General features: G+C 40.5%; 1 protein-coding gene across 1 annotated transcript in view; it reads right to left on the reverse strand.

Annotated features, from left to right (window-relative positions):
* Positions 1–967: 967 nt before the first annotated feature.
* The window catches only part of LOC110083117 (gastric triacylglycerol lipase), a 34,718-nt gene continuing 19,746 nt past the window's right edge, over positions 968–15,939 (reverse strand). The window contains exons 3-10 of the mRNA XM_020801293.3: positions 11,639–11,762; positions 9,745–9,943; positions 9,501–9,610; positions 7,891–8,027; positions 6,142–6,288; positions 4,692–4,763; positions 2,730–2,798; positions 968–1,263 (exon numbers count right to left, since the gene is read on the reverse strand). Of these exons, the coding sequence (XP_020656952.3) occupies positions 1,036–1,263; positions 2,730–2,798; positions 4,692–4,763; positions 6,142–6,288; positions 7,891–8,027; positions 9,501–9,610; positions 9,745–9,943; positions 11,639–11,762 (1,086 nt within the window). The 3' untranslated portion in view covers positions 968–1,035. The remainder of the gene's footprint in view (positions 1,264–2,729; positions 2,799–4,691; positions 4,764–6,141; positions 6,289–7,890; positions 8,028–9,500; positions 9,611–9,744; positions 9,944–11,638; positions 11,763–15,939) is intronic.

Raw genomic sequence — 15,939 nt, forward strand, 5'->3', positions numbered from 1 at the left:
ATTTTTTAAAAAAATGTTTAATATTCTTAATAATCAATTAAAGATATCACCTGTTCCTGCATCTGTATTGTTTCTACGTCCATGTGGTGTTTTCCTGATTTTTCCTGAACTGTAAGTTACCATCTTCAGGGCATCAACTGAAGACCAACATGAGTTTTCAAACATCATGGATCTTGACACCAAACGAACAGAACTGCATGTTAAAGAAAGCATCCATCAGGTACAACTACTTATTTGGCCACTCTTCAACCTGGCAGGGACGCTCGTCGTCTCACCTCCTGCCAGGAGTGGCTAGTCGACCACAAGCTCTGGAGCGATAGGAGGGGAGCGCAAAGCCCACGGCGGCAGCGGAAAGTGAGTGGACGGTTTGGTTCCAGGCGGCTGGACCCTCGTTATGTCCACCTATGTGCGGGTATTCATATTTGTATACAAATATAAATACCCCCATCTCTACTTGTAACCCTTGGTAAGCTGGAGATGTCGAAGAAGACAGCAATATTTGCATCCAAGCCAATTGAACTGCCAAGCATATAAAACAGGCTCTGGAGTGGAAATGGGAATTTAAAAGGAATTATATATTCTTATATATTTGCTCTTCTCTCAGGAGGCACAGTGGGGAATTGAACTCCCAACCTTTGACTCTGTAGCATGTTATGCCACCGAGCTATCCACCCATATATATATATAGCAAGTCTGTATAAGGCTTGGGGAACCTGCACAGTCCCAGGTTGCCCTTAAAAGAAAGGAATAATAAAATGTATTTATTTATTTATTTATTTATTTATTTGATTTATATCCCGCTCATCTGGTCAAATCGACCACTCTGAGCGGCTTGTATTTTCTATGTACAAAATACGTCAGAACTGAATTGACAGGGCATTTTTATTATTATATTCTCACAATATTTTGGTAATGATTAAGAAAGCTTATCTTTTGAATAAAAAACCAGGCAAGCAGAAAACCCTGGTTTCTTGGTTTCTGGCGACAAAACATTTATTTATTCACAGCACTGGTTCACTGCTCTTCAGGCCCCAGTTACTCCTTTAACAAGTTAAGGATGTTATAATACAGTTTTTCGGGTGCATCTTGACCAAACACAAAATCCAGATGGTTCCATTCAGGAATTCTCACGTGGGAAATGAGATTTTTGATTTGGGGGACTGCAGCAGCCACGTCAGTTGGGTTAGAAAGCCAGTCATTTCCACCACTCCAAACCACTGTCGGGACAGTCATGGCTGTCAGATCATATTCAGGAGGGGCAGGCTGAAAAAGAAAGAAAGAAAGAAAGAAAGAAAGAAAGAAAGAAAGAAAGAAAGAAAGAAAGAAAGAAAGAAAGAAAGAAAGAAAGAAAGAAAGAAAGTTAAAGTACAATACAAAACTACTACTACTACTACTACTACTACTACTACTACTACTACTACTACTACCACCACCACAAAAATTCCTGCCTGGCTTTTATGTGTAAGGCTGCACCTGTGGACTTCTTGACCAGTTACTTTGACTCTGTTCCTCAGGAGCTGTTACTGATTGTAACCTTGACTTAGTGCAAAATCCAGTAACTGAAACATGCAGTTTATTATACAGAGCATAAAGCTTCTCCATTAACCCCAATTTCAATCATTTTTTTAGCATCTTCAGTTAAGAAAATAAGGAAAACATATTTAGGATGTAAAGAACACTTGCTCAACTCGTCATGTGTTTTAATTAGGCCATCTTGAAGAGATGCCCAGGCAAAGACTTTTCAAACCCCGCGAGATTCCTCTAAGTGAGAGCACCATTTCCCCCACCTCTTCTTATACTAATCACAACTCATGTAAATCATCTCTGCGTAAAACAATGTCACTTCCCAAGTACACATGCAAACGTAAGCACACATACATAGAGCAAACACAAATTGATTTCTTCTAATTTTAAAAAAATGCAATCCTCTTCAATGCTTCTAATTTTTAGAAGTCCATTTTTTAAAAAAGCAGGTATCAACATTTTGCACAATGCACATTTGACTTTTAAAGCACTATGTTTGTTATTTGCACAATTGTGTTTAATTTAGGCAAACAATAGTTCACATTCAAATTCTCTTTTCTCCTGTCAAGAGTTCCATAAAATACTTCACTACTGCATAATCTTGAAGATTCTTCTATGTGAATATTAGACAGGCACATATTTACAGGCCCACAACACACACACACACACACACCCCTTCTGATTTACTTTTTCCTTCATTAAAAATGCACAACTCATTTGAAGAGGAGGTGTGGGGCCTGTTCATAAGTATATCTGTGTGCAAATTTTAAAACCAAGAATGCATTTGAAGAATCCATTCACCATTGTTACTGTCCTACATCCATCTCCAGCCATATATTTCTAGCACTTCATCTGTTCTGGTAGCTCAGTTACAGCAACCAGCAGCTACTATGGTGCATCAGGTGATGTCCAGCTTCCTGAATCTTCTTTGACTCATTATCAGCAGTGAGCAACTTCAGAGGGTTGTTAGACTGTAAATCACACAATCCCTTATCACTGGATATGCTGGCTAGGCTGGATCCACAATAGCAGGAAAGCCACCTGTTGTCCATCTCTGATCCATGCGGGAAATGAGATTTTTGATCTGGGGATTGCAGCAGCCATGTCAGTCGGGTTAGAAAGCCAGTCATTTCCAGCACTTCATTACGAAGGGATTGCTACACTTTAATTAGATTACATAAAATAGTTCCTGGAAAATTTTGTACCTGGTTATAAATATCTTGATTATCTCTCCATCCATAATCAAAAGCTTGGAATTTACCACTCCGGACTGCCTGCAAATATAATATAAAGGAATTTTAAAATTATTAAGATTATTAACCTTAATAATCTTAGAACTGCAGAGCTGGAAGAGAACCTATGAATCATCAAGTCCAGCCCCTATCAAGGAGGTACAGTGGGGAATTGAACTCCCAACTTCTGCAGCCAGAGACCTAAACCATTGAGCTATCCAGCAATATGCATATGTATTTTGTACTAGCAGTATGAACACTGCAAAAAAAGAGACATGTTCCTAGCAAAACATAGTATTCATCATTTAGCTAATAATCACAGGATAGGTTCATTATGCCTTTAAAGAGGTAAAGCAGGTGGAGAGAAACCATATGACCCTGAGTACACTGTGTAGGCTCCCTTGGTGGCTAGCTTATTACCTGACTGCAGAGCCAAAGTTTAAGAGTTCAGTTCCCCACTGTGCATTCAAGCCAGCCTGTGTAACCTTGGGGAAGATGTACAGGATGCGTCCATAACCACTTCTGAATACTGTCTATCTTTTAAAAAAAAAACCTGAAAAAAGTCACCATAAGTCAGAACTGACTTGCACATTATTATTATTATTATTATTATTATTATTATTATTATTATTATTATTATTATTATTATTATTATTATTATTATTATTATTATTATTATTATTATTATTATTATTATTCTCCTATGCTGCTCACAGATTCGTATTGAAGATTTTTATGTTCCAGATGTCAAAGACTGCAGTCCTGATCAATGTTTAAAAGCATGCCCACAAGTGTAAGGCTTAGTGAGGCTCCACTCCAACGTTTATGCTTCATGCTCAACGTGTGGACAATCAGGGCAGGGGAGCAACATGATCATGGGGACAAGGTTTGAGGTGTGTCCCCATTGTCCTTTGTGCTCAGGGAGCTCTGCTTACATGGAATGCACAAAAGTGGCAAGACAGACATCCTAATGTGTTGCATCCACACCAAAACCCCTTCGCTCAGAATACCTGTCTGCGGGACAAATTGTACATTACAAACAACCTGTTGTTTCAGCTGAAATCTCCTCAGCATTCAAGAGGCACCATTTGAGGAGTTATGTCATGTCTGGGAAATCAGGCTTACAAAAGAGGAACGTGTCTTGCCCTGAAGACCAACCACAGAGCAAAGCAAGTAAATTGGCAAAAGTCTCTGAGGTGAATCAGTGTTTGGCCACATGTAATCAATAGCATGGACACAATCAACAAGTGCCTCTCATTCTGTGTACAAATACTCATTAGACTGACAGGACTACCTTTTCTTCAATACAATGAAATACCTTCCTGTGTTACAAAAATAAGCTATCTGAAACCAGTCCCCATTGCTGTGATTACTGCCTTGCCATCCTTTAAAAAACGGTACCCTCCAATAGACTTGGGGTCGAAGCTCTTAGAATCTGGAAATTCTCTAGAATAATTGGCTTTGCCTCTATTGGAAGGGACCAAGGCAGAGAAGTCCTCTGTGGCACTCCTTCATACAGACTTACAAGTACAAAGATCAGAGCTTGGAGGAGTTCTACTTCTTGGACTATGATGGCCTTGTTGCCCAGAGGATTCTGGGAACTGTGTTCAGAAAAATAATTGTTCCAAACACTGACTAAATGTACAGAATACAGCAGTATATTATAATAAAAGGTGAAAAGCTGCAGCAAGTTATGTCATTTGCTTTCAGCCAAGCCGCCCAGAGACCTCTGGGTAGAGTGGGCATCATATAAATTTAATTAATTAATTAAATTATATTAAACTGATTTTTTTACTCATCAGAATCATCATAATGGCTATATCATGGATTTATAGCAGGCTAGAATAGATTTTACACAATACTTTGTTAAAGCTTTTATTCAGATATATACTGTATAAAGTACAAAATGTTAAAGTAGAACTTCAGGGAACCTACCTGTTTCCAATGGATTATATTCTGTACAGATGTTCCTGCTGGGGCATGCGCTGAATACACATCAAGCCGGCTCTGAAAGATGAAATGTCTTTTGGTTACTTTCTTCCACTAAAAATGAAATAAATACAGCTTTTTCCCTCCCATTTTCTCTGTTATACATGCCTAAACAAGAAATCTTGTTGAGACATCAGTCTACTGAGGACATCCAGATCTGTATTTACACACTATTGGTGTATGCAGTTGTACTGTATAGCCAGATCTTCAGAACTTGTTGGCTGGTCAGTTTGAATGTTCTTCTTAGGAGAAAAATTCTATTGGTTACTTATGCCCGTGTAAGTGTAGTGACATAAATCAGTGGTGAATTACTGCTACATAAAAATCTGACACTTGCCTTCCTTGTTGTGTACCGAGTCATTTTACTGGAAAGTGTGAGATATTCAAGTGCTAACTCTTAACTAGCAGTAGTTTAGTGCTGTGATTTATGCCATTGCGCTTGCACTGGCTTACACAGCAAACAAGATTCTGGTGTCTATGTTATCAATAGTCCATTGACTGAAACTGGAATCCATTTGTGTTGCGGAGATATGATTCAGGCACCTCTCCCTCACTGAGCAGTTAGACTTGCAAACAAAATACAGTCCATGTTCAGCAGCCAAAACCATTCAGAAAACAAAGCAAGTTAAATTTGCAAAGTACAGTACATACAAGAGGTGTGAAAAGTTCCTGCTGCTGTTTTCGGATTGACAGAGGACCTCTGCCTTTTAATACTGTAATTGACTATTTGCAGTGTATAGCTTAGGCCTGAGGGTGTCCTTTACTCACATGCTGGCCGTGCTAAGTTGATTTTAATGTAGTTAAGGGGAACTGTGAAAAGGTATATTTTCCGTCCTAATAAACATACAGGATTGCTTTGGTTGATATCCAGGACATAAAAATTGTTAAAAGGTCTCATGTAGTGGCAACTCCTCTTTTGAGATATATGAACAAAGGAAATCTTGCTATTTGCCCTTCTTTACAGGGTTGGAAATGCAGACATACTACTTAACAAACAATAAAATGCATTGCTCAGCACAATAATGACTGAAATCCTGTTGGGGTAACTATACGTGCAGAAGTGTGATGTTCTCACCAGCAGGGGAGGGATTTTTGTATTGAAAGACTTCTTTCTCTCCTGCAGGCTTTCTGTGGGATGATAGGATTATTTTATTACTGAAAATCTCCCCCACTGGTAATGTAATCTGATGATGGTGATTTTCAGTAAGGAAAGACCAAATAGTTGCATATGATCAGAGTTTTTCTCACAGAGCAACCAAAACAGAAGACTGGTTTCTACAGTTAATTGGCTTTCATCAAAATGTAGATATATGGGAGGGTTTCACTGGCTAGCTGAGTAATTAGGGAGGAGCATGTGGGTGGCACAGAGAGACAGAATGGTACAGATTCTACCTACCATATTTAAGTTATTTTCATTAAAGCCACATATTATGAATAGCAAGTTGCTACAGATAGGTGCCAATATATCCTGGCTGCAAAGTGTACTCCTAACGGTAGCTCCAATATTCGTTTCTGGCAAGAAGTCTTTGTTTCCAAATAGGAGCTGCAAAAAGGCAGGAAGAATCTTAATTATTCTAGTTTCACTAATAGGAAAAACATTTAACATTTCCAAATTATAAGCAATCACATACAGCATGAGATATATAATTCTTAGCAAAGTTCTCCACTTAAGTGATATTGCAATGAAATACAATTTGGACTTGCATAGGATAGATAGACCATATAGGCCAGTATCCTATTGATAGTCCCAACTCACAGTAGAGTCACTGAATCAACAGATGAATGAGAAGTCAACACATATGTAAATCCCACTCAGTTTTCCAGAGGATATCAAGACTAAGATTTCTACTGTTGCCTCTCTCAGGAGAGGAGCCCCAGAGTACCCATAATGGCACAGACACTCTCCCCATTTCCTGGCTAGCCTTGTTTCCTATGTGGTGATCTCTCGTTGTGGGGCAGGCCATTGCTGTTCCCTGCATCAGATCCCTACAGATACCAGATGTTTTTACTATATCTTGACTGGTGGGGTACAGATGCTGTCTGTCTGCTGCATCCTGAATCTGAGGTCTTAAAAAGCATGGCTGGAGGAACAGATCCCCACCATATCACAGCCAATGAAGTGAGGCAGGAAACTGACCTGGAGACATGAGGACATGCCCTCTAAGCAGGGTGGGGACTTTGGAGCCTGTCTTCTAGCCTTGGGGGCAGAAAGAGGCCAAACTAGCCTTTCATAGCACAATCAACAAACAGAAATTTGAGTGCCTGTGCTTTGTCAAGGTATTGTAATTTTATAGGCCTGAACATGTATTAAAGGGAACATTAATGAGCTGCCATAATGAACAGCTGTGTGACTGCTGAGTCACTGTGACAGAGGAAAGGATGGTGCAATGTCTGGAGAAGAGGTGACACCCACATGGAGAAGATGATGTAATGTGTCCTGTGATTGGACAGAAGAAGCTGTGGAACTGTATATAAGTGAACTGTATGAACATTAGTGTATCTTCTTCTTCTTGCTGCTATCCTCTATGCCACTTTGTCTGTTGATTGCCTGCTACGCCGAAGTGCTGCCAGTTTGTATATTTGTATAATACATGTGTCTTATTACAGAAGAAGAGCGTGTGTGTGTCTTCAATCAGATAACTCTGCGTATTATTGCAGCGCGAAGCTGACATGCTTCTCCCCAGGGTTCAGACTAGGCAGAGGACTGAGACAAAGTCAAATTGTATAGAAATCTGCCCAAAATCTAGACAAGTGGTTCCCAATCTTTGATCCCCAGATATTCTTGGACTACAGCTCCCAGAAATTCTGGCCAACACAATTAGTGGTGAAAGCTTCTGGGAGTTTTAGTCCAAGAACATCAGGGGACCTCTGCGAAGATTCTCAGTCATCCAGGTGAGGTTGTCTGGAAGATGAGTCATGGCAACTGGACTTCTTTCTTATGAGATTAAAACATTTCACTACTCATCCAAGTAGCTTCTTCAGTCTGAGGAGAGTTGGTCAGGGGATTCAAGGTTGGTAAATATTAATTTAGATTAATGGTTTCCCGCATGCACAACCAATTCCAAGCTCTGGAATTCTGCTGTCACGAGGATCAGGCCCACATTCTGGCAAGTTTTCAGAAGCCAAAACAACCACAGGTACATACCTTGATTTGAAAATCAGGAATTATGGAAAGTTTGGCTAGTGGAGTTGTGGCATGCTTAACTGTGACCACAGGAGCTAAGGCAATGAACAGCTTGATTTTTGCAGCCAGCTGAAGATTGGTAGAAAATGCTATGAAAGCTGAAGGGGAGAAAAAGAAGAAACCAAATGCTAAATAATTCAACTTCAAAGAAATCAACTTCTTTGAACAAGTCACCTGTGAAGTTTGTACAGGTAGCCTGCTGATCTTTTTGCTTGATAGAAAACTAGATGTGTAGTTTTCTAAAAATTACATTGATCAACAGGGAGGGGGACTTGGGTCGTGACACTCGCTGTTAAGTCGGACTTAAATTACACCAGCAACTCAACTTGGTGTTGTTGTTTTTTCCTGAGCGACACATGACTCGGAACCCATCCATCCATCCCTTTTTCTGGGGAAAAAAAGCTTATTTTTAATAGGGAATTGGTACCAAAGACTTAGACTTGGGACTTGGACCCAAAGACTTGCCAATATCCCTGCTAATCAGTCTCAAGGTTAAATGAACAACTTTTCCCGTTATCTTCTGTATCATTCTCGGGGTGAGTCTTTATTTATTTAAATCAGGTCTTCAAAATCTGCCAAAACATAAGTCTTAATTGCATTATTTCTGAAAACATTTAATATATAAATTTGTTTTTCATATCCATCAGTGTCTTGGAGATCTTCCTACTCCGCCAGGCATATATTGTTAATGGTTCCCAACCTTGAGAAGACAAAGTCAAATTGTACAGAAATCTGCCCAAAATCTAGACAAGTGGTTCCCAATCTTGGATCCCCAGATATTCTTGGACTTCAGCTTCCTATAAAACCTAGTCAGCACAGCTAGTGGTGAAGGCTTCTGGAAGGGACCTGAGGTTGGAAACCACTGGTTTAGGTGAATATTTCTAGACAGAAGGGAAAGCTTCCAGAATCACCACCAGATTGATTGATTGATTGATTGATTGATTTTATTTTGACATTTTTATCATACATTTTCTCAACATACAGCTAATGACAATAAATTAAAATAATCAAATGTTAAGTGAACTTGGAAAAGTTAAGGGCAGAAGAGATTAGTGCAGTAATTAAAAAGCATGTGATAAAATAAAGTTGACCTTCAAAAGAGGGAATGCACATCTGTTCTTCCTAAACAAACATGTGTAGGATTGCACTATGAAATAGTTTCCAATAACATTAAAAGCTTTCTTAAAAGGAAAGGTTGTTATACTGCAGGTGAAAAGGTGTTAGAGAGATAAAATGAAAGGACCAAATTTTAGATACAAACTGCTGAAAAGAGTCTCCTATTATTCCATCTTTTTTTACTCCTAAAAGTGATACTGACAAATGTTGTTGCTTCAGTAACAAAGACATCTTTAAAATAGAGTGAAATATTAGATACCTTTTTCACTATCTCTGAAATAACTGAAATGTGTACATCCCAATAAACACATTTACCGTGCCATTTTGTGGACACTTTTGCAGAGTTAGATTTCATTGTGTTTGTGTGGCTTCTGCTGGGATAAATGTATGTCAGGCTGCCACTTTCAAGAGAGAAAAGCCCTAAATTTTCCAACATGCAACCCCCCTATGCTTACCTATAGTGGTTCCTTGTGAATGACCAATATAAGTCACTTGTTGCTGTCCAGTTTTCTGCAAAACAAAATCTATAGATGCTGGAAGGTCATATTTGGCCATCTCATCAAAGCTGCAAAGAAATAAAATTCTCAACTGGATATATTGCATTTCCAAACATCACTGGAAGCTGCAACAGGAACCAAATGCTTCTACCCAACAACATGTATTTGCATGCAATAAAGAAGCAAGAAAAAAACAGTGTACCTGAATTCCCAAAACTCCACTGAATTAGGTGCAAGGAAATTATGTTGTTTAGACCAAGTGGTTCCTCGGCTGTTTCCTAGCCAAACATCATAGCCAGCGTCTGCTAACATGAAAGGCAGGTTGGCATTAGGAAGATTTTGATACCAGCAAACAGCATCTACCAGCAAACCATGCTGTAGAAAAACCACTGGCTTTGCACCTGAAAGAACAAAAGACCCAGTAAATGATCCAGTGTTTTAGACAGGGGTTTTTATTCTACCACACAACTATTATATTGCTAACTGGAGCATAAGCAATGAGTCTCTGGGATTTATATAATTGGTGACATACCGTTACGGAGCCGGAGGGTGGGAGTTCGATTCCTCACTGTGCCTCCTTGAGAGGGGCTGGACTCAGTGACCCATAGGGTCCCTTCCAGCTCTGCAGTTCAAAGGTTATTAAGAACTGCTGGATAATTCATTCAGTGGCTACCCTTCAGCAACTGATTAAATTGCTGGAGGGTAAATTGCAAGAGAAATCTATACGTGGGACAGGAATCAACAGTTAGAACTGGATATGGAACAACTGATTGGTTCAAAATTGGGAAAAGAGTGCGACAAGGCTGAATATTGTCCCCCTGCTCATTTAACTTACATGCAGAATACATCATGCAAAAGGCAGGACTGGATGAATTCCAAACAGGAATTAAGATTGCAGGAAGAAATATCAACAACCTCAGATATGCAGATTATACCACTCTGATGGCAGAAAGTGAGGAGGAATTAAAGAACCTTGTAATGAGGGTGAAAGAGGAGAGCACAAAAAATGGTCTGAAGCTCAACATCAGAAAAACTAAGATCATGGCCACTGGTCCCATCACCTCCTGGCAAATAGAAGGGGAAGATATGGAGGCAGTGACAAATTTTACTTTCTTGGGCTCCATGATCACTGCAGATGGTGACAGCAGACACGAAATTAAAAGACTCCTGCTTATTGGGAGGAAACCGATGACAAACCTAGACAGCATCTTAAAAAGCAGAGACATCACCTTGCCGACAAAAGTCCGAATAGTCAAAGCTATGGTTTTTCCAGTAACAATGTATGGAAGTGAGAGCTGGAGCATAAAGAAGGCTGACTGCCGAAGAATTGATGCTTTTGAATTGTAGTGCTGGAGGAGACTCTTGAGAGTCCCCTGGACTGCAAGGATAGCAAGCCTATCCATTTTGAAAGAAATCAACCCTGAGTGCTCTCTGGAAGGACAGATCCTGAAGCTGAGGATCCAATACTTTGGCCATCTCATAAAAAGAAAAGACTCCCTAGAAAAGCCCCTGATGTTGTGTGAGGGCAAGAGGAGAAGGGGACGACAGAGGACGAGATGGTTGGACAGTGTCATCAAGCTACCAACATGAATTTGACCCAACTCTGGGAGGCAGTGGAAGACAGGAGGGCCTGGCATGCTCTGGTCCATGGGGTCATGAAGAGTTGGACACAACTTAACAAATAAACAACAACAACAAAGTTGCAACTAGTAAATTTTTATTCCTCACTAGTAAGTTGCAACTAGAACAGGTCCCATTGAATCAGTGGGGATTTTGGATTCTGGTCATAAGGTCTATTCTAGATTTTGGCCCAAATTAAAAAAAATAGATATATCTCACTCTTTCTTCCCTCCCTCCCTCCTCCCTCCCTCCTTCTCTCTCTCTCTACACACATAACACATAACACATACCAATTACACATATAACACATAACACAACAATTGCAACATTCATTTGGTTCTGAGTTACATGCTATAAGTGTTCACCTACCTTCTTTGCATTTTAAAAATCACTCTCTGGAATTTTAGAACATTACATTAAATTAATTTTGTAAGTTTATGGAGGAAATAAAGTTAAAAAGGTTATAGAATACCAACTTGTGTTTCTGCTGACTTCATTCACTCTGCCATGTGGAATTCTGAACATGGTAAGAATATAGCCATCATCTGTTGTGATTTTATATAGCTCACAGGGGTATCCCCAGTATTCAATGAGCTCAACCTACAGAGTGGGGGAAGGAATTAATAAGTTTAAAACATTTTAAAATCCTGTATTTCAGGAAGTATTCTAGAGCATATTTTCCAACACAGTTCAGAGAGACTAGTTAGAAGCCGCCTAGAGTAATCTTAATTGATTAGATAGGCAGGATAGAAATCAAATAAATAAATAAATAAATAAATAAATAAATAAATAAATAAATAAATAAATAAATAAATAAATAAATAAATAAATAAATAAATAGCAGTGAAATCCAGGCAGAACCTTCTCTTGTGTACATCTCCCTTATTTACAGCTCCCAGTCTCTTTGTTTCATCCTCCCTTAAGCCATTCTGGTGGTCTCGAATGAAGCTCTCACATTATGCCAAAGGTCTTTGGTAACAGAGATGGGATGGTGAAGGGACAGAAAAAGGATAATGTACTCTGTGAGTGAGAGGAAGAGGTTTGTCTCATTTTTCATAGGGATCTGTCAGTCCACTAGAGTCTTCTCCCAGCCTCAAAGATATCTCTTTTTAATACTCACTTCTTCAGGCATCTATATCAGCAGGAAAACAGTGGGTGCCAATACGAGAGCACAAATTTGCTACAACGTTTATTTGCTTTACAAGCATTGGTGATTTGGACAATCCCTGGCTGTCAGAATTTTAGAGTTGTAGGTAAAAGAAATAGTTCCAAGCTATGGATAGATCCTTGCTTCCATAATGCTTACACGGATGAGCAGCTGCACATCCCTGTTTTGGCTCCTCAAGTAGTCAGCCTTCTGCCGTGGTGAGGCCGTATGCCAGCTAACATCTGGTTAAATCATTGTTCCCAGTTCCAGCAGTTATCCCAGTCTTCTAAGTGATCCCCCTCTTCTCAAATGTTCCCAAAAGTTAGAGTACAAGTGCAGAAATGTGCGGACAACCATTCCCCAAACCTTTACCAGTGGCTAAGCTGGGTGGGACTGGGAGACCAAAACATTTGGAGGACCCAGGGCTCCCATCTCTGAGCTCTTGGTCAGTCTGAATCCTCAATGGCCATTAATCTGTTTCCCTCTCCTCATTTTACTACCTCACTAAGCTACGGCATGGCTCAGTTGCATAATGTTAAGCCCTTATACCTAAAGTTTTTTTTCCAGTATTTTTTAATTTTATTTTCAAAACTATTGGGTAATGGGGAAGGAATACAAAAGGCAAAGGGCAGTGGGGGGGGAATGGAAAAAGCCCTTATACCTAAAGTGACAAGTTGACAACTAGTAACAAATATATCCATCCTTGTCCAATATGGATGGTGTGAAAACAGTTCTTTCAGAATTCAAGCACGCCATAAAGTAGGCACCTATTGTCCAATTCCGGAAGCTGTGTGGGTATGTTGGTCTACCTGGCCTAATGGACTTAAAGAATTGTGAATAAGTCTCACATAGGTCCCACATATTTTGAGATACAAGAAACCCATGTCTTCTGTGATTTCTCCTCACAACTTCTTGGAAAACCCTGTGGCTAGTGCCACCACAACATAATATTTTATGAGTTCAAGAAGCCTCCTGAAAGCCACACAATGTTGTTGACAGTGTTTGGAATGAGAAGGACAATGGAAAATGCCTCAGCTACAGCAGATGTGACTGTTTTAAGGATGTAGTTAGGCTTTTAGAAACAAAACTAAAGATGGTCATCCTTGGTTTTTTCCCCCCCTTTAATGTTTCTGGGATCTGCTCCTGATAAAGCCTCCCTTGCACCACCAGTTCTCCTCACACCTACCAAACTCATTCCTGAAAGAGCAGGAGTGGCTGGGTCAAGGATTTCAGGGCCAAAAAATCTGAGACCAGAGGATCCATTCTTGACATCTCACTGAAGTACAGCTGGCAGTAGATTGGAAGGGGAGTTTTCTCCCACTTTTGTGCTGCTGCCAGAGCTTACTGTACAAGAAGGTTAATGAGTCATGGTGCTGGTGATCCATTTCCTCTCTTGGCCTAAATAGGACAATGGATCCAACATTGTTGTGTCAAAACAAACAAAAAACTGAGAGCAAAGAGAGGAAACTTGGGAGAGAGCACATAGACGCATGTACTTGGGCTCATGTGTGTTTTGGAGCAACTCACTCTAACACCTTTGTTCTGAGCCAGTGATCCTTGGTGCCAGTTGGGAATGGGTGGAGATAGTTGTGTGTGTTTAGTCGTTTAGTCGTGTCCGACTCTTCGTGACCCCATGGACCAGAGCACGCCAGGCCCTCCTGTCTTCTACTGCCTCCCGGAGTTGTGTCAGGTTCATGTTGGTTGCTTCGCAGACACTGTCCAGCCATCTCATCCTCGGTCGTCCCCTTCTCCTCTTGCCATCACACCTTCCTAACATCAAGGTTTTTTCCAAGGACTCTTTTCTTCTCATGAGATGGCCAAAGTACTGGAGCCTCAGCTTCAGAATCTGTCCTTCAAGTGAGCATTCAGGGTTGATTTCCTTTAAAACTGATAGGTTTGTTCTCCTTGCAGTCCAGGGGATTCTCAAGAGCCTCCTCCAGCACCACAATTCAAAGGCATCAATTCTTCGGCGGTCTGCTTTCTTTATGGTCCAGCTCTCACTTCCATACATCACGACAGGAAAAACCATAGCTTTGACTATTCGGACTTTTGTTGGCAAGGTGATGTCTCTGCTTTTCAAGATGCTGTCAAGATTTGTCATCGCTTTCCTCCCAAGAAGAAGGCGCCTTTTAATTTCAGGGCTGCTGTCTCCATCTGCAGTGATCATGGAGCCCAGGAAGATAAAATTTGACACTGCCTCCATATCTTCCCCTTCTATTTCCCAGGAGGTGATGGGACCAGTGGCCATGATCTTAGTTTTTTTGATGTTGAGTTTCAGACCGTTTTTTGCACTCTCCTCTTTCACTCTCATTACAAGGTTCTTTAATTCCTCCTCACTTTCTGCCATCAGAGTGGTATCATCTGCGTATCGGAGGTTGTTGATATTTCTTCCGGCAATCTTAATTCCGGCTTGGGTTTCTTCCAGTCCAGCCTTCCGCATGATGTATTCTGCATATAAGTTAAACAAGCTGGGGGACAATATACAGCCTTGCCGTACTCCTTTCCCAATTTTGAACCACTCAGTTGTTCCATGACCAGTTCTAACTGTTGCTTCCTGTCCCACATATAGGTTTCTCAGGAGACAGATAAAGTGGTCAGGCACTCCCATTTCTTTAAGAACTTGCCATAGTTTGCTGTGGTCCACACAGTCAAAGGCTTTCGCATAGTCAATGAAGCAGAAGTAGATATTTTTCTGGAACTCTCTGGCTTTCTCCATGATCCAGCGCAAGTTAGCAATTTGGTCTCGAGTTCCTCTGCCTCTTCGGAATCCAGCTTGTACTTCTGGGAGTTCTCGGTCCACATACTGCTGAAGCCTACCTTGTAGGATTTTGAGCATAACCTTGCTAGCGTGCGAAATGAGTGCAATTGTACGGTAGTTGGAGCATTCTTTGGCACTGCCCTTCTTTGGGATTGGGATGTAGACTGATCTTTTCCAATCCTCTGGCCACTGTTGAGTTTTCCAAACTTGCTGGCATATTGAATGTAGCACCTTAACAGCATCATCTTTTAAGATTTTAAATAGTTCAACTGGAATGCCATCACCTCCACTGGCCTTGTTGTTAGCCAGGCTTTCTAAGGCCCACTTGACTTCGCTCTCCAGGATGTCTGGCTCAAGGTCAGCAACTACATTGTCTGGGTTGTCCGGGATATCCAAATCTGTCTGATATAATTCCTCTGTGTATTCTTGCCACCTCTTCTTGACGTCTTCTGCTTCTGTTAGGTCCCTTCCATTTTTGTCTTTTATCATGTTCATCTTTGCGCAAAATGTTCCTCTAATATGTCCAATTTTCCTGAACAGATCTCTGGTCTTTCCTTTTCTGTTATCTTCCTCTATTTCTTTGCATTGTTCATTTAAGAAGGCCCTCTTGTCTCTCCTTGCTATTCTTTGGAAGTCTGCATTCAAGTTTCTGTAACTTTCCCTATCTCCCTTGCATTTTGCTTCCCTTCTCCTCTCTGCTATTTCTAAGGCCTTGTTGGACAGCCACTTTGCTTTCTTGCATTTCCTTTTCTTTGGGATGGTTTTCGTTGCTGCCTCCTGGACAATGTTACGAGCCTCTATCCAAAGTTCTTCAGGGACTCTGTCCACCAAATCTAGTTCCTTAAATCTGTTCTTTACTTCCGCTGTGTATT

Source organism: Pogona vitticeps, chromosome 3, assembly GCF_051106095.1.
Source record: "Pogona vitticeps strain Pit_001003342236 chromosome 3, PviZW2.1, whole genome shotgun sequence".
Taxonomy (NCBI): Eukaryota; Metazoa; Chordata; class Lepidosauria; order Squamata; family Agamidae; genus Pogona; species Pogona vitticeps.